Source organism: Ipomoea nil, unplaced genomic scaffold (assembly GCF_001879475.1).
Source record: "Ipomoea nil cultivar Tokyo-kokei standard unplaced genomic scaffold, Asagao_1.1 scaffold0465, whole genome shotgun sequence".
NCBI classification, from domain to species: Eukaryota; Viridiplantae; Streptophyta; class Magnoliopsida; order Solanales; family Convolvulaceae; genus Ipomoea; species Ipomoea nil.
Window position 1 is genome coordinate 905,857 of NW_017616893.1, and position 18,998 is coordinate 924,854.

Consider the following 18,998-nt stretch of genomic DNA (forward strand, 5'->3'; position numbering starts at 1 on the left):
TTCATGGCGGCTAGAAATGGGCGAATAGAGGGCAGCCGAGACCCGTTAATGGTGGAGGCAATTGCGGCGAAGGAAGCGTTGACGTGGCTCAAAGGCCTACACTTTAATAATATTGTTCTTGAATCCGATTGCATTAATTTCTGTAACGTTTTTAATTCTAGTAGTACGAATTATTCGTACGTAGGTGTGGTAGTTAAGCAATGTCGATCTATTGCTAATGACATAGGTAACGTTAGTGTATGCCATGTCAAGAGAACAGCAAATCGAGTGACCCACGAGTTAGTGCGGGCAACCGATTCTTTTTCTGTCTCTGGAATGTGGGAATTTATCTCACCGACTTGTATTTCTGGTTTGCTAAGTTTTTAATGAAGTCGTTTGCGTTTTGGTTCAAAAAAAAAAAAAAAAAAAAAAAAAAAAAAGACAAACAATTGCACCCCTCAAATTGTAGAAAAATATATATACCACATCCATACTCTATCGAGAAATCAGAGTATATATCTATAGAATATGATTGTCGTTGAAATAATTTGTAGTTTCAAGCTCCCATCATTAAAATTTTCGATTATAAAGAAAAAAAAAGAGAGTAAAGAGTTCAGTAAAAATGATAAACCAATATAAATCCAACTGGTGCAGCTTCAATCTCATCGTTCTCCCAAAAGGCCCGAAAAAAAACAAAAGAGTAAAGAGTTCAGTAGAAATGATAAACAAATATAAATCTAAATTGAAAGAGACATTTAAAATTGAAAATTCCAAATCGCACTTGAGTAAAGGAAGACCCATTGAATTGAAGTATGCAGAGAACTGGGCTGTGGCGGCGTGGCTCTTCTTCTCTGAAATTTGATCAATGGAATCATCGCAGTGGATCCACTCTCTGCTTTTCCTCCTACTCGTCATCGCCGCTTTGCATCTCCTTCATACCCTCACTGTAGCCCCCAGGCTCACCGTTGATCACCGAAACGCTCGCCTCAAGAAGCAGCCTGACCTCCCTCTTCGCTTCCGCTCCCACGACGGCACTTTCAAGATCCTTCAGGTCTTGCCAAAGGGCCCTATCGATGATTACCTTAATTGCTTTTATTATTATTTGATTTGATGTTGATTTTGTTTTCGGGTTTGGCCCTTTCAGGTTGCGGATATGCACTATGGGAACGGGAAGGTGACGCGGTGCAGAGATGTGCTGGAGACTGAGTTCGACAATTGCTCCGATCTCAACTCGACCGTGTTCTTGAGGAAGTTGATACAGCTTGAAAACCCCGATTTGGTTGTATTCACAGGTCATTAGCTAAAATTTTCAACTCTTGCATAACCACTAATGGCTTGAACTGTATACATGCATATCCAGAAGGGGGTGCGAATTACCTTTTTGGGAAAATGAATATATGCATTGAGGGAAAAAAGAGAGAGAAGAAAACAGTAAAAGGGAAGCTGGGGTAGTGCAGTGTATTGCCATGGAGTATAGGTGTACCAATAGATTGTATTTGGGTTAATATAATTGGTTAATAGATACATTGACTTACAACAAGCAGCCTTTCATGCTAACAAGAAATCGGATTAGTGAAATTTGTCACAAGAGACCAGTGACCGAGTCTCACTAGCCGCAGTGTGGGAGCAACCTCTCAAAATGAGGGCCTTCTTGTGTGTAGTAAACAAAAGTCTAGCCTTTGTTGGTTAGTTGAGTCACCATGATTTACCCCTCCACAAATTGTAGGGGCGGGATGCGGGAGGGGGGGGGGGGGTGTATTCACAATTCCACCTTTTGTCACAAGTAAAGAAAATAAGCAATTGGATCCATATTTTTGGTAGCTTCTTTTTGCTTTAACTTGCCCTTGCCTTACATTGCGTCACAAAAGCAAATATTGAATTTTGATTTTTGAAGAAGTGAAAATTATTGGTTTATTGTTTTACAATGTTAATGAAACTATGGATCCAATTGGATTTGATATGCAGGTGATAACATTTTTGGGCCAAGTGCTACTGATGCTGCGGAATCTATGTTTGAAGTTTTTGGTCCTGTTATAGAATCTGGAATTCCATGGGCAGCTGTTTTGGGAAACCATGACCAGGAATCCACAATGAATCGTGAAGAATTGATGTCTTTCATCTCCCTAATGGATTATTCTGTGTCGCAGACCTTTCCAACAGTTGAAGATATCTTTGATCCAACTAAACAAAAACCAATGACAAATATTGATGGATTTGGGAATTACAATCTCAGGATATGGGGAGCACCGGGTTCATACTTGGCAAACAGCAGCATTTTTAATCTCTATTTTCTTGATAGTGGAGATAGAGCTATTGTTGATGGGTTCAGAACATATGGATGGATAAAGGAGTCTCAGCTCAGTTGGCTTCGTAGTGTTTCTAAGAGATTTCAGGTACAATGACTGCAAAACCAAACTTTTCTTTTCTTTGTTAGTAGATAGATTGCAAATAAAAGACAGAACAAAAGGTCTCCATGGCTACCATGATATGCTTTCATGACTAAATGTCTACAATTTTTACTGTGCTTTGCACCCATTACCCTAAAATCAACTAGACGATTAACTAGCTGCAATTCTATGCATTAATTGAAGGCTTGTGTTCTGTTTGTCTTTGCGCATTTAGATTGTATTAACTTGTTGCAGGCCACACAATAACAGGGACAACTGCTGAACGACAATCATTTAGCGGACTTTCCTTCTTTCTCAATTATGCACCCTGCATTAGCATTCTTCCATATTCCTATTCCAGAAATCCGGCAAGGTCCTGTTAAAGGGGTTGTTGGCAAATATAGCGAATATATAGCATGTTCAGTAGTGAATTCTGGAGTTTTAAAGACTCTTGTTTCAATGGGGGATGTGAAGGCTGTTTTTATAGGTCATGACCACAAGAATGACTTTTGTGGAAATCTAGATGGCATATGGTTTTGTTATGGTGGAGGGTTTGGTTATCATGGTTATGGTATTGCTGGATGGCCAAGAAGAGCTAGGGTCATATTGGCTGAGCTTGAAAAGGGTGAAAAGACCTGGATGGGTGTGGAAAAGATCAAAACATGGAAGCGACTGGATGATGAGATGCTGAGCAAGATTGATGAGCAAGTCCTGTGGGACCGTCAGTCATCAAAATGATGTTAGGTATGTAGATTATGTTTCACACCGATCTATTCAGTAGTCCACAGAGCTTGCCTTGTTTATTTTGTTGTAAGGAATTAGTCTTGGTGTTTTAATTCAACTAACAAAAGGAAAATAAAATCTTCACAAAAAAAAAAAAGGAAAATAAAATACACAGCCAGTAGATGCTACATGCCTAAACGTGAAACTAGATGTGGTTGGCTTGCTAGTAGTACTAAAAGATTAAAGCTGAAGAGGGGAAGCCTGCAGTTTCAACTCTTTCTTTTGATGACACTTTGGGTTTTCTGATTAGTTAACCATAATTCCATAAACAAAGTTGAAGTTCCCAAAATACACTTGTGATAAATTAATAAGGACCCTGTTTGGTAAATGGCTGTTAGCTGTTAGCTGATTGGGTTAATTAGAGGGTATAACTAATTCATAACATTAGCTGATTGTAGGAAGGTGTTTGGTAAATTAGTTGTTAGCTGATAGCTGTTTAGTATATAATTTATTTTCTCAAAAAGCTAATTGAAAAAGCTGCTTTTTTGAATTTTAGTATTTTGGAGTTGAATTTTTTAACCAAGTCAAACAATTAATAGTGGTCAAATAAGCCAAAATTGGTTGATAGGCTAATATTTTACCAAACAGGGCCAAGATACCTAAGCCCCCTTCAACATATATGAAAATAAACAATCTGGTAACAAGATGATAGTTTGGCTGCAAAAAGATCTGCTAATTCACCAATCTTTGTACTGGATCATTTCTAAGCCAAATACATTAGATTCTTATTTAACCATTAAGGGTTTTTATTTTTGTTGGTAAAAAAAAAACAATTTCATGTTGGATCCATTGAATTTTCGAATTCCGTTGAAGTTTTGAATGTTGTATGCAATTAAGGGTTACAAGTTACTACCGATCACAGATAATGGATAACTTCTAAGCCAAACTTTTTCATAATTCTTTTTTCCTGAAGAAAACAGATACTCTGATAAGCTGGTCCTGTTAAAAAGGTTTAAACATGCATGGATGATACATTTGCTTGAATTGTTTGAAAATCTTTCCAAAGGAAGATCTTATATCTCTTTTTATATGTATGCTAGTAGGATCAATGCAGCATCATGGGATGAACTTCTTCAAGTGAAGGTTCGTATGTGTATTATTTTCCATTTGTTGATGTGGCTGTACGATTGCACTGTGTTTCAATGAAAATGATTTGTTTCTGCTGAATATTCCATTAGAACAATGTATATTTAACTAACAAGAGAACTATATTTCTGGCCTTTCTTGAAATAGTAAGAGAACGCTTTTTAAGTCTTGTTTACATTTTATTTGGTGTTCTGTCTTCTAGGTTTTGCTTTGTTTCTTGTATATCAGGTTTCCATTGTTAGATATTTATAATAGAGTAAGTCTTGTGTAAGACATTATTACGTGAGATGTGTAATACTTTATAATTAAAATATACCCCCTCCGTCCCATTTTATATGTCGGTTAACGAGGCTTGACTAAAGTTATTTACAATTTAATTTTTTATAATATTAAATTTAGAATTATTATGTAAAAATTATATATTTAGAAACTATATTAAAAGTACTACTAAACACAAAATCAAATTTAAAAATTATATGAAAATGTTAATAGAAATAAACAAAAAAGAAAGAGTTGGTTTGACCAATGAATAGTAAGTAGGATAAATAAAATGAGACAGAGGAGTAATATTTTTATGCATCAATAGAAAAGTATTACATTTTTTAATTAAAAACATATTACACTGTCTCATGAAAGACGTTTTACATAAAACTCATGTGAACCATAGTTTACATAGCTGTGGACCATAAATAAATAAAAAGTACATTATTTGTGTATATAAAGTACATTATTTGAGTAATGAAAGTATATTATTTTGTATACTATTAAATAATGTATATTTAATACACAAATAATGTACTTTTAGTATATAAAAAATGTACCTTGTATTCAGAAAAAATATATTATTTGAGTACTAAAAGTATATTATTTTGTATAATGTATATTCAGTATACAAATAATGTACTTTTTAATATATTAAAAATAAACTTTTTTATGAGGCAAATTATATCATGCACCGCGATGCATAATCGATTATGCACCGCGCATCAAAACGACATCGTTTTGTTTAATGAAAAGAAACGGCATCTGTTTCCCGCTGTTTTGCACCCTTTCGTAAAAAGTAATTCTGTTATTCAATTAATCAGTTTTATTTTGTATACACTGCAGTTTCGGTTCAACACAACTATAGTTTCATTTTGATATAACTACAGTTTCATTTGATATTTATAGACTATAATATGTGAAAATTTTATTTAATAACTATAGTTTTATTAAAACACAACTACATGATCATTTAGATATAATTACAGTTTCATTGTACAATATACACTCAAATATGTGAAATGTTATTCAGTTTCATTTTATATACACTGCAATTTCATTTCACTACAACTACAGTATCATTTTGATATAATTGCAGTTTCATCATTTGATAATATAAAAATAATACGTGAGACAGTGTCGATTTAGATATACTGTAGTGTCAGTTGGTAATTAACATACAAAAAATACGCACTTCGTTAAAACTAACGGTGCACCGTTTCTTTATTTAAAGAAACGACGTCGTTTTGACCGTGGTCTACGGTATAACGACTATTTTTATGATTAACCAACACTTTGTGGACTATGGTTACTTTTCTGGGTTATCTCTTGGAAAACATAACGATTGTAAAAATTTAAAAATTGGTTACGTTTAATGGGCTGTTTCATTTGTTGAACTTTGTTCGGAAGATGTCCAGATTGCGACATCTAGTAAATTAGGCAGCATTAAACTTCGCTAATTTGGACTAATATTGGCAAAGTCTATATGGTAATTTTTTCTGTGAACTATGGTTCCTATAATTGTGTGGACTATGAATACATGGTACATTTTTAATATATTAAAAATACATTATTTGATAATATACAAAATAATGTATTTTTAGTATATTAAATATACTTTATTTTTTATTTATAGTTCACACAGCTGTGTGGATTATGATTTATGGAATTGTTAGGAATACAACGGAAATTGGCGAAAACGGCGAGAGAATCCTGGTACGTATGTTCTTTCTCTGATAATAATGTGGAAGTGAATAATTAAAAATTGAGAATTACAGAGAAGTTAAAATATAAATGAGGAAAAATATAAAATGACAAAGGGGGGGGGGGGGGCAGCTGTCCCCCACCCCCACCCCCACCCCCACCCCCACCCCATATATAATATTTGTATGTATATATGTATATATAGTACAAGTTTTAGTATTAGTATAAAAAAAACTATTAAATGTTAATAGGAAATGAGTTAGATTAGTTGGTAGAGCACATGTATGGTAATATTAAAGATCAAGGGTTCAAATCTTTAGTATCAACCTTAATAGTTTTTTCTTTAATATTTAATACACACACAACCTATATCATTCTTTTATATTAATAGTGAGATGTATAATTTATAATGTGTTGTATATTCAATTTTTTTATTAAATTAATTATGTTTCATATTTTTATAAAGTTTCGATATGTTTTATTTTTCGTCCATATCAAACAATATTTACAACTATTCTTAGGTAATTTTTTTTTTGGGAAAATTGTAAAAAATGCCCCTCTATAATATGCCAATTATCAATGTCACCCCTGAATTATGAGTGGTGTAAATGTTGCTCCTCAATTATCAAAATGGTGCACATATAGCCCCTCCCGTAACGGACCTGTGGTTCCCCATCGCTGTCCATTGCTGGTACTTCGAATCGAGGGAGGGAAAAAACAACTAAATTACATATTTACTCCTACTTAATGGTGTCGTACACTAACGGGGAACCACATGTCAGTTACGGGAGGGGCTATATGTGCACCGTTTTGATAATTGAGGGGTAACATTTACACCACTCATAATTTAGGGGTGACATTGATAATTGACATATTATAGAGGGGCATTTTTTACAATTTTCCTTTTTTTTTTTTAATTATTTCTTTTGTTTTAATGTTACGCTTTTACTGAAAAAAAATTTCTGAATCAGTCCCTACTACTTCGCCTCTTTTATATATATATATATATATATATATATATGGGGAAGGGAAATAAAAGAGAATAATGGATGAATTGAAGAGATGAGGTGATTAAGAAACAAATTATGGCTGCCACCTCTTTGGAGAAACTTTTGCGCCACACGAAGATGAAGAAATGCGCCGTGGACATGAGGGAATGTGCTGCATGGTTATGTGGAGATGTGGATGTTAATCGACTGTGAAAATCAATAATTGGAATAGCTGATTGAACTTAAACATTAATTGAACTAGCAATAGGAAGACAACCACTTGGATGAGTTCGCACAGGAAATAGCCTCGTATAGCAGAATGGACAATCTGTGCAATTGAAAGAGTATAAACAATCAAATGGACTTTATTATCAGTAGCATATCTAGCAGGTTTTTAAATTGTCTTCCTAGGTCGATCTTGAGTAATAGAATACTCTTGTTGTGACTCGAGGAGACCATAAACCATACCCTTTTGACTTAGAAGCATAACAAAGAAAAAATGAATTTGATAGCTCTAGAGTTTAATTTACCCGTACTAGAATGAGCATATGCAGGACATCCTAAGATTCTTAATATCTACAAATCTAATAAGAGCCAATAATGTTAGACCCTTAACTGGAACAAAAAAATATCGGTGTAATTGTTTCTTGAAATGAATGGTTCATATTATTTTTTTTTATAATTTTCCTTATTTACCCTCTATTATATTATTTTCTTCCCTTAAATAACATTGGATTCCATTAGTATAAACTTTAGCAAAGCAATATTCCGTTAATTATTTATTATTCTTAACTTACTCATTAGTTTCTATAAGAAAGGTCTTAGGTTCGAACCTCATCCTAATCAGAGTTGGCATAATTGTTAAACATATACTACGAATATGTTAAAATATACGGAGTATTAAAAAAAAATACAATATAAAATTTAAATTATCTTTGGTCAAATAATTAGTTCGACTAAATACAAAACATTCAAAGTTGAGCATCAAAGATTATAAATTTATTTTTTTGCATAAAAAAAAAACAAATTTAGGTTAAGTTTTTTTTTTTTTCCCCCCATTTAATTAATATTCTTTTGATTATTTAGAACAAAACTCAATATTTCAATTATGTTTTTTTTTTTGGGTATTATTGGAATGATTTAGGTCATTATGATATTAATATTTTTTTTGTATGTCTTTTTATAACGGTAAAATTGTACATTACTTTACAAATATTATACTATTATTTTTTATGGGACAAAAGTGTTCTAACATCATTTTCAGACCTACACGACCTAATTACAAAGTTGTTGATCAGAGGACTCTAAAATGATAGGACAATTTTTCAAAGAATTGACAATGTTAAATCCCACTGAAATTCTTAGAATTTTATTAATGTAGGAAAGCTTCTAAAAAATTTTGTAAGTTAATTTTTATTATATCATTATAACAATATCTATTGTAACAATATATTTTGAATTATTTATTATAATCTATTGACAACAATTGTAGCAAATTCCGTTGACAAACTCCCAAAACAATTTGTCTCAACAATGATGTAAATTAAAAAAATTAATGACTTTAACGTTGTTGATGAAAAGTATATACGCCACTTTATTACTCTTATTAAATTAAATATATTGATAGCTACAACAAAAAATAATACACATGTATTTAATTAATTTAGAATTAGATGCCTATAATGTCATCATTCAAAAAAAAAATTATTCATTATAAACAATTTTAAAAGAGATATAATTTCATTAGTTATATTATATTCATTTTCTACAACCTTAAAAAAAATATTTATTTTTTACAATTCAAAATTTCTTACCTTTAATTCAAATTCATTAATTAATTATATTCACTACATTGCCTATTGTCTTCTTTTTACATTATCTTGTAATTAAATATCAAAGTTATAATACAAAATATGTTATATATTTATTTACTAAGTATTTTATAGAAATATAATAATAAATATTAATATTTTGTTCAATACTTTCACATGATAATCTATGACACACATCTCACAACACATGAAACATGAAGGAAAAATTACCACTACCAAATATCAATATGCACTTGTAAGATAAAGAGTTCATAGTACAACTAAAATCTCAGTCATATACACTGCAAAAAAAAAAATCTAAAACTTCCAACACTATAATCTCATTGCATGATGCTACCACCAGTAACTCAATTGCACATGACATACTACCAATAAAAAAGAGAGGAGATGACATGTACTGAAGATGAAGACAATGATAATGCTACCCAAAAGAGAATTAAGAAGACTTAGAGAAATTTAAATCAAAAGCAGTATTCCCTCCGTCATATTTTATGTGCCTGATTCGACTAACGAGGCTTGACTGAAGTTATTTTTAATTAAATTTTTCATAATATTAAGTTTAGTATTAGTATACAAAATTTATATATTTAGAAACTACATTAAAAGTACTATAAAACAATAAAAATCAAATTTAAAAATAAGTAAAAAATACTAAAGAAAATAAACAAAAAAAAAAAAGAAGAAAGAATTGGTTTGACCAATGAATAGTAAGTAGGACAGATAAAATGGGACAGAGGGAGTATTTATTTAGACTATCGCTTTTAGACTAAGTATTTAGACTAATGTTATTACAAAGTTGCAAACATTTATTTTAGTAACAATTATAATCATTCTCTCATATATTATCTTGCATTTATATACTTTAAACAAATTCAACATTCAATTACCTATGCATGAACCTCTCCTATATAATATTGCATTGGTATACTTTGAAGTACTTATTTAAAAATAATTATTGAGCATTATCTCATTCGTGCAATGCGCGTAAAAAAAAACTAGTAGAGTAATAAACATGATTATCTGACCAAACTTTCTCTGGAATTTTGAAATCAAGAGATGAATGTGGAGATCTATTCGCCAAATAACATGTAGTAAAAACAATCTCAGCCCAAAAATCACGTCGTTTTTCATTACCCAGCATTAGAGAGCATACAACGAGCTCTCTCCAACAGAGTCCTATTCATATGTTCGACAACACCATTTTGCTGGGGTTTACTTGGCAAGGACTTGTGCTTGGCCATTTCATTGGTTGCACAGAACTCATTGAACTCTAACTCACAGAACTCCAAGCCATTATCTATCTTAAGCTTGTTGACCTTTTTTTTTCTATTTGAGTCTCAACAACTATTTTCCACTTTTTGAAAATAGAAAATGCTTGATTTTTGTGTTTCAGGAAATAAACTCAGACTTTATGAGAAAAATCATTAGTAATATATATAAAATATTTACAACCTTCTAGAGATTGGATTGTAGTCTATCCCCATAAATCAGACTAGCTTGGAGTTCTGTGAGTCAGATTTCAATGTGTTATGTGCAACCAATGGAATTTCCAAGCGCAAGATCTAGCAGAATGGTGTTGACGAACGTATGAACATGACTATGTTGAAGTGAACTCATTGTATATTTTCTAATGTTGGATTATGGAAACAATGTGATTTTTGGGTCAAGGTCGTTTATACTACATGTTACTTGGTGAATAGATCTTCACATTCATCTCTTAATTTTAAAATTCCGAAAGAAATTTGGTCAGGTAATCCTGTTGATTACTCTAGCTTTAAGAGTTTTTAAATATCATGTGTATGCTCATTCCAGTACGGGTAATAAATTAAACCCTAGAGCTATCAAATGCATTTTGATTGGTTATGCCTCTAAGTCAGAAGGGAATCTTCTGTAGTCTCTTGATTCTCAGAAAATTATTCTTAGTCGAGATATTACTTTTGATGAAAATACATTACTTAGTCGAGATATCACTTTATATTTTTCAATTCCTTATTATTTCCCAATTAAGCTTTAGTTTTATGAACTTATAAAAGAGATATTATGGACATAGAATAGAGTGAATGTAATTATACGTGATGTACCTTAAACTTTGACTTTATGAACCTCTATAAGAGATTATGGACATAGAATTGAGTGATTGTCTATTATTACACATGATGTAACTGGAGTATACAGTTTATGTAGCGTAAGCTTTAGTTTTAGAAACTTATAAAGAGATATTACGGACAGAGAATATAGTGATTGGCATTACATATGATGTATTTGTAGTTAAAAGTTATCGCACGGAGTTTGTAGTTTATGTACCTTAATATTTTGTTTTATGAATATACTCTTAGATCGAATACAAGAGTCATATCTTTATGTTTTAGGTTTCTTATTGTATATATACTTATGTTTTAAGAATCATTTGAATCATCAAATTCATAAATATTTCTTCACATGGTATCATAGTAGGTTCCTTTCGCCAACTAAATTTTAAGTTCTTCTCCTATCAATATTAAAAAATATAAAAAATTATGGCCCAATGACGGTCTTTCTCGTTCTGACGCATCTTTGAATGTTATTTTTTGAAACTAATACCACAACCTTATTCGAAACCACATCGTGCCCTCTCACTGAGAAGCCCGCCACAGGAACCATCCTCACCCACCACGCACTGCCGCATCTTTTTTTTTTTTTTAGCCAATTCTCTCTCGCTAGGCATCTTTTTTTCCAAACCAACTTCACTTGCTAGAGTGTTCTCCTCTGGCGAGTATAGCAATTTTTATTTATTTTTTTTTTTACATCAACCCTACAATTGTTGACTAATGACCAATGTTGCAGAAATCCCGCCTTGGCACCGATTAATTGGAGCCTAGGCGTTGGCCGACCGCCTAACGTATCGATTACCATAATTGGTAGTCTAGGCGGCTGACTAGGCGCTGACCGCCTAGGCCTCCTAGGCACCGATTATGTCGGGGCCGATTAGCTATTGTTTTTATTTTATTTTATTTTTTATAAATGGGTTATTTTACTCAAAGCGTCATCGTTTTGAGCAAAATAATTCTAAATTGATGAAGTGAGCTTATAATCAAGAAGACAGTTGAAGTGTTCCAGGCAGCTGAGGGCAGTTAGGCTCAGTTTTATGAGAAGGGCATTCTTGTCCTTTCCTTCTCTTGGCAGTTATAACTGCCATTTCCTATCCTGCTGTGTGTTTTTAAGCCTTAGCTCTTTTCTCTGCTTAGAACTGGTTTTCTTCTTCCTTCTGTAATGATTCTACAATGACAACTTCCTTCTTCTTTGTTCAATTCTCCACTTGACCATAACCTAAAAGAGTGAATCTATCATGGTATCAGAGCGGCAAAGGAGCTACGCAGCGGCCGTTACGATGAACAATCAAGCTGGAGAAGGAACTTCGATCGGACCAGCTTCAACTCATCAAGATGCGAATCCAAACGAGCAAAACCCAGCAGCAGCTCAGCGAACAGACGAGTTTGATGATCCATTATACTTACACATCACAGAGAATCCGAATTTGATTCTCGTTTCTCCTCCCTTATCTGAAATCAACTATGCGTCCTGGAGCAGATCGATGCAAATGGCCTTGGAGGTCAAAAATAAGTTCGGTTTTGCAAGTGGCGCGATTCCAGATCCAGGAGTATCTCATCCAAAATATGCAGTGTGGAAACGATGCAACAATATAGTTTGTTCGTGGATTTTGAGATCTCTCAACTCTACGATCGCTGAGAGTGTGTTGTACTTTGAAAAGGCAGCAGACATCTGGAGTACTCTAAAGAAGAGATACTCACAGACAGATCCGCATAGGATCGCAGAGGTTCAGAACCAAATTTTCAAATGTGTGCAAGGAAACATGACGATTAATGAATATTTCACCAAATGTAATGGTCTATGGGAGCAGCTGAAAGCTATGAGGCCATTGCCAGCTTGTGAATGTGTGCCTAGGTGCTCATGCGCCTTGCTGAGTAAGATACAAAAAGACAGAGAAGATGATCAAGTCATCAGATTCTTGGAAGGGCTGAATGAAGACTTTGAAACAATAAAATCAGGTGTGTTAGTAATGGATCCCATTCCAAGTGCAGAAAAGGTGTTGAACATGGCCCTGAAATTGGAGAGAAAATTTAATAGTTCTCTTGGTCATAAGAATACTGAAGTGAGTCAGGCCAATGCTGTGCAGAATACTACAAATGAGGAGAGTGTTGTGGCCTTCTCAGCCTCAAACAACAGAAAGAAGTTTGGCAATAATGGCAAGAATGTGCCAAAGTGCACTTATTGTGGTATGGTTGGTCATACAGTGGAAAAGTGTTATAAGAAACATGGCTTCCCTCCAGGTTGGGTAGCAGGATACAAGTCCAAAAACAAGCAAGACAGTCAACAAAATTTGAATGTCTATTCAAATGCTTCATCTGTAAGCCATGGGGATGATATAGGCCTGTCTGCTGATCAATTTCAGAGGTTGGTGTCTTTATTGCAGAATCAGAACCAAGGCAATCCACCATCAAGCAATGCAGCAGTTACAGTCAGTAACCATGGGATGAAGTCAAGCTTTAAGAACTCAACAGATTCCAATGAAGGCAGGTGCAATTCTAAACTGTATGTTAATGCTATTTTGAATTCTCCCACAACATGGATTCTAGATTCAGGGGCCACAGATCACATTACCTGCTCTTTGGAAATTTTTGAGAAATACTATAGAATCCATAATGTTTTTGTTAAGCTGCCTAATGGAGAAACTGTAGCAGTCACACATATGGGAGAAATCAGGCTTCACCCCAGTGTTCTATTAAAAAGTGTGTTGTTTATTCCCTCTTTCACATTCAACATTATATCTGCCAGTAGACTGACTAAGCATATGAGCTGCAAACTTGTTATGAATGCTGATTGTTGTGACATACAGGGCATACATGGAGTAGTGGATGGTTTTGCTAAAGAAAAGGATGGGCTGTACTTGCTTAGTCATCCACCTGTTAGAAAGAAAACCAAATGTATTGTTGAGAATTCTGACATTCAATGTAATACTGTGTCCTTAGAGGTGTGGCATAATAGACTAGGACACTATCCTATGGATAAAATACATTTGTTACATGGAATAAAACATGCAAAGTTTCATAAGCCTTCTGATTTTGCATGTGATATCTGCCATTTTTCTAAACACAAGAGGTCCTCCTTTCCCACTAGCAGTTCTAGAGCTTTAAAGTGTTTTGATTTGATCCATATGGATGTATGGGGTCCCTTTCCTGTTGCATCCCTAAAAGGGGAACACTACTTTCTGACTATTGTTGATGATCACAGTAGGTTCACATGGCTGCATCTCATGAAGTCTAAGTCAGAGGTTAAGAGCCTTTTTAAGGGTTTCTATCAGTATGTGTGTAATCAGTTTTCAGCTGGAATCAAGATAGTGAGAACAGACAATGGGACTGAATTCTTTATGAAGGAATTTTTCACTGAAAAGGGAATCATCCACCAGAAATCTTGTGTAAACACTCCTCAGCAGAATGGCATTGCAGAAAGAAAGCATCAGCACATCATGAATGTAGCTAGATCCCTCAGGTTTCAATCTGGATTGTCTATGGAGTTCTGGGGGCATTGTGTTCTACATGCTTCCTATCTCATCAATAGGTTGCCCACTGCAGTGGTTAATGGAAGCACACCATTTGAAATTCTGTTTGGTGATACAGTACACTATGAGCAGCTCAAAGCCTTTGGTTGCTTGTGTTTTGGTGCCACTGCATCCCAGGGGAGAAACAAAATGGAGCCAAGAGCCAAGAAGTGCATCTTCTTAGGGTTCCCAGCTTATGTAAAGGGTTATATACTCTATGACATGGGAGATGGTAGTATCTTTGTTTCTAGGGATGTGCATTTCTATGAACACATCTACCCCCTCAAGAATAAGGTCATAGAAGCTAATTCTGACTCAGCTGACATTGGACCATTCAATCCTTGCTTACCTTCCATACCTGTATCTACTGAGGTGGGTAACAACCTTACTGAGGTGGATAACAACCTTCCTGAGGCCACAGGAGGGTGTGGTGATATAGAAAGGCATGACAATTCTATCTATTATCCAGAAGCCCATGAGAATGATCAAATTGACACTTCTGCTGAAAGTGAAAATGGAATTGAGCTAACAGCTGAATCAAGCAGTGATGCTGTGTGTGAGGAAACTTTACTAGTTGAGCAGAATGAATTAACCAATGAGGAGACACCACAATTTGAACCTAGGAGATCTGGAAGGGCAAGGCAAATTCCCACCAAACTGCATGATTATTACTGCCAATCCATCAATGGAACACTGTCAGACAGAAGGACCTCTCCTCACTCACTAAACAAAGTCATATCTTATGACTGCTTATCTTCCAGCCATAGGATGTGTGCCTCAGCCATTTCATCCATACAAGAGCCACAATCCTACAATGAAGCAGTAAAAGAAGAACCTTGGAGGAAAGCCATGCAAGCTGAAATAGAAGCCTTGATTGAGAATAATACTTGGAAGCTAACTGACTTACCAAGTGGAAAGACTCCTATTGGATGTAGGTGGGTGTACAAAGTGAAGCATAGGGCTGATGGATCAGTGGAAAGGTATAAAGCTAGGCTAGTAGCCAAGGGATATACCCAACAGCTTGGAGTGGACTACATTGAGACCTTCTCACCTGTAGCAAGAATGACAACCATAAGAACATTTCTGGCTGTGGCTGTTGCAATGAAGTGGGAAATTCAGCAGTTGGACATCAACAATGCCTTTCTACATGGTGATCTAGAGGAGGAAGTCTATATGCTCCTGCCCCCAGGGTTCTACAGTGATAAACCTAAGCAAGTGTGCAAACTTTTGAGGTCCTTATATGGCCTAAAGCAGGCTAGTAGACAATGGAATGCAAAGTTAACAGCAACTTTGCTACATTATGGCTTTCAACAATCCATGGCAGATCCATCCCTATTCACCAAAGTGTCAGGGAATTCCTATATGGCTCTCCTTGTCTATGTTGATGATATATTGGTGGCAGGCACAGACCCCACTCAAAATTAAGGACCTGAAACAGATGCTGGACAGATCCTTCAAAATAAAAGATCTTGGCAGCCTGAATTATTTCTTAGGCATGGAAGCATTCAGGACACATGATGGTCTTAGCCTTTGCCAAAGGAAGTATACCTTGGAAATTCTGGAGGAAAATGGTTTTTGGAAGCCAAACCTGCAAGCACACCAGCTACTGCAGGACATAAACTCAGTAGCATGGCAGGAACTTTGCTTAGCAACCCTGAAGTCTACAGAAGATTAGTGGGGAAGCTCTTATATCTTACAAATACCAGGCCAGATATCTCCTATGCAGTGCAGCAATTGAGTCAATTTGTTGACAAGCCTAGAAGTACACACTTGGTTGCTGCTCACAAAGTATTGAGATATCTCAAGGGATCCCCTGGAAAAGGCTTATTCTTCCACAAGAATGCTCAGCTAAAGTTACAGAGTTATTCAGATTCTGATTGGGCTACTTGTTCTGAAACAAGGAAGTCTATAACTGATTTTTGCATCTACCTTGGCAGCTCTTTAATTTCATGGAAGACAAAGAAACAAGCAACCATCTCAAAGTCATCCTCTGAGGCAGAATATAGGGCTTTAGCCTCAACCACTTGTGAGATTCAGTGGCTCAATTACCTGCTGGCAGACTTGAAAGTTCATCTTGACAGTCCAACTACTTTGTTTTGTGATAATCAATCAGCCATTGCTATTGGGGAGAATCATGTTTTCCATGAACGAACTAAACACATAGAAATAGACTGTCATATTGTCAAACAGAAGGTAAATGAAGGTGTGATTAAGCTCATGTCTGTTCCATCTGTCCAACAAGTTGCTGATGGATTCACCAAGGCCCTGCCAAAGTCAGCATTTACCACTTTCCATTGTAAGCTAGGCCTTCAGGATCTTCATGCTCCAGCTTAAGGGGGGGTGATGAAGTGAGCTTATAATCAAGAAGACAGTTGAAGTGTTCTAGGCAGCTGAGGGCAGTTAGGCTCAGTTTTATGAGAAGGGCATTCTTGTCCTTTCCTTCTCTAGGTAGTTATAACTGCCATTTCCTATCCTGCTGTGTGTTTTTAAGCCTTAGCTCTTTTCTCTGCTTAGAACTGGTTTTCTTCTTCCTTCTGTAATGATTCTACAATGACAACTTCCTTCTTCTTTGTTCAATTCTCCACTTGACCATAACCTAAAAGAGTGAATCTATCATAAATTGTTCAAACTTTAGATATTTTTTAGATTAATATTTAATATTTTAGTATTAACTATTATAGTATTAATAATTTTTATTATAATTATTAAATCTTTTAAAAAAATTAAAAATACACGGGCTCGTAGATGCTAAGCGCCAAGGAGCGCCTAGCAATTCTTTCAACCATGCTAATGATAGACAACTTGCTACTATTCAAGGTTCTCTCATTTTAGTCATTTGTTTGTATCTCCATAGGCTTCATCAAATTTCACTCTAACAACCTACCATGCGATCACCATGCACAAGTTGAGGGGAAATAAAAACTACTCCAACTAGGTAGCTTCCGTGAAGTTATGTTCAAAGGTCAAGTTATGTCACATTATCTAATGAAGAATTTGAGCGAAATTTTTGAAAATGTAAAAGAATGGGAAAAGGCAAATGCCTTACTCCGTAATATGTTGTGGCAGGCTATTGATCCTAAACTCTATAACATATATATATAAAGCTTATGAAACTTGCAAGGCAGTACTATAGGACAAGGCAAAGTTGCTTTATACTAATGATGTTCAACAATAATTGTAACACCATTGTAGATGATCAATTAAAGCATTGGGACAAGTTTTTTTATGGTTCTTATCCTAGCCATTCTTCGCCCGTGTTAGGAAAATATGTAAATAGATTTTGATGAACAATCCCCTCATTCCTTAGACCCTCTCATCTTACTAAAACACCCCATTATATCGAACATAATATGATTCACACTTTCTTAATGTACTGAAGCACAATGAGTCGATACCCTCACTGGGGTTTGAGCATGTGATTTCTCATTTGGGAAAGTCACAATTATGTCGCTAAACCACAAGGTCTTTTGTCAAAAAGTATTTGTTAAGTGACTTTAAAAAAAAAAAAAAAGATTTTATTGACCCCAATTAGCTAAAATTTGAGTAGTATTTGACAGCAGCTTAATGATTTATGTTTTTAAGATTAACGTACCCCTCTAGCTGCAAGCTGCTATCCCTACTTTTCCTTTCTTTATTTCCGTCTACTTTGTTGCTTCCTTTTTTCCCGTCTTCTTTCCATCTACTTTGCTGCTTTTTGTGGGTACACATGCACCAAAGTGGCCAACACAAATCAATACTTAAAAAAATTAATTAATAATAATAAGAAGTTAATATTATGAATTTATTTATAAAATTTGAATTATTTTAATTATATTTAAACATTAACAATAATTTAAAAATTAAGTAAATAACATATATAACAGACTAATACCGTTAAACAATAAACAATTAGTTTATCAAACATATTTCTACAAACACTTAATATTATTGGTGATCAAAACACCTAATTATAAACTAACGTAATTAGCTGTCGGTTATAAGCTAATTTTCAACCACCCTTACATGAAAATAAATAAAGAAAACGCAGCTGCATCAATATTTAGGTGTGTCATTATTGAGTTTTATACGCGCATTTGTTCAAATTGTAAACTAATTATTACTTTTAAAAGGTGATCTAATATCATTTTTATTCTATAAATATAAGTCATGTGATGGAATATATATATATATATATATATATATATATATATATTAAAAATAAAAGTAGTTTCCACGATCATCTGTATAAAAAAGTAAAGTATTGCAGTCCGCATTAGCAATTCAGTTGGTCACGGGGTGAAATTTGAGAACAATGACTCGTCAGATCAGAATCGAGTCTGACTAACAATGATGTGGAGCAACTTCTCCAAATGAGGGAACTTCTTGTGCACAGTAAGTAAAC

General features: G+C 34.5%; 1 protein-coding gene across 4 annotated transcripts; it reads left to right on the forward strand.

The window, feature by feature from the left end:
* Window positions 1-762: 762 nt before the first annotated feature.
* On the forward strand, window positions 763-4,410 carry LOC109173224 (probable inactive purple acid phosphatase 28). Of its 4 annotated transcripts, none has more exons than XM_019322527.1 (6): window positions 763-1,030; window positions 1,124-1,271; window positions 1,945-2,372; window positions 2,637-3,110; window positions 4,063-4,099; window positions 4,190-4,410. In XM_019322527.1, exons 1-4 carry the CDS (start codon window positions 845-847, stop codon window positions 3,102-3,104), a joined length of 1,230 nt encoding a protein of 409 aa, XP_019178072.1. In that variant the 5' UTR covers window positions 763-844; the 3' UTR covers window positions 3,105-3,110; window positions 4,063-4,099; window positions 4,190-4,410. The 4 variants fall into 4 exon arrangements, with proteins under 4 accessions (XP_019178072.1, XP_019178070.1, XP_019178074.1 ...); XM_019322525.1 differs by having other exon boundaries at window positions 4,193-4,410; XM_019322529.1 differs by lacking the exon at window positions 4,063-4,099.
* Window positions 4,411-18,998: the final 14,588 nt, after the last annotated feature.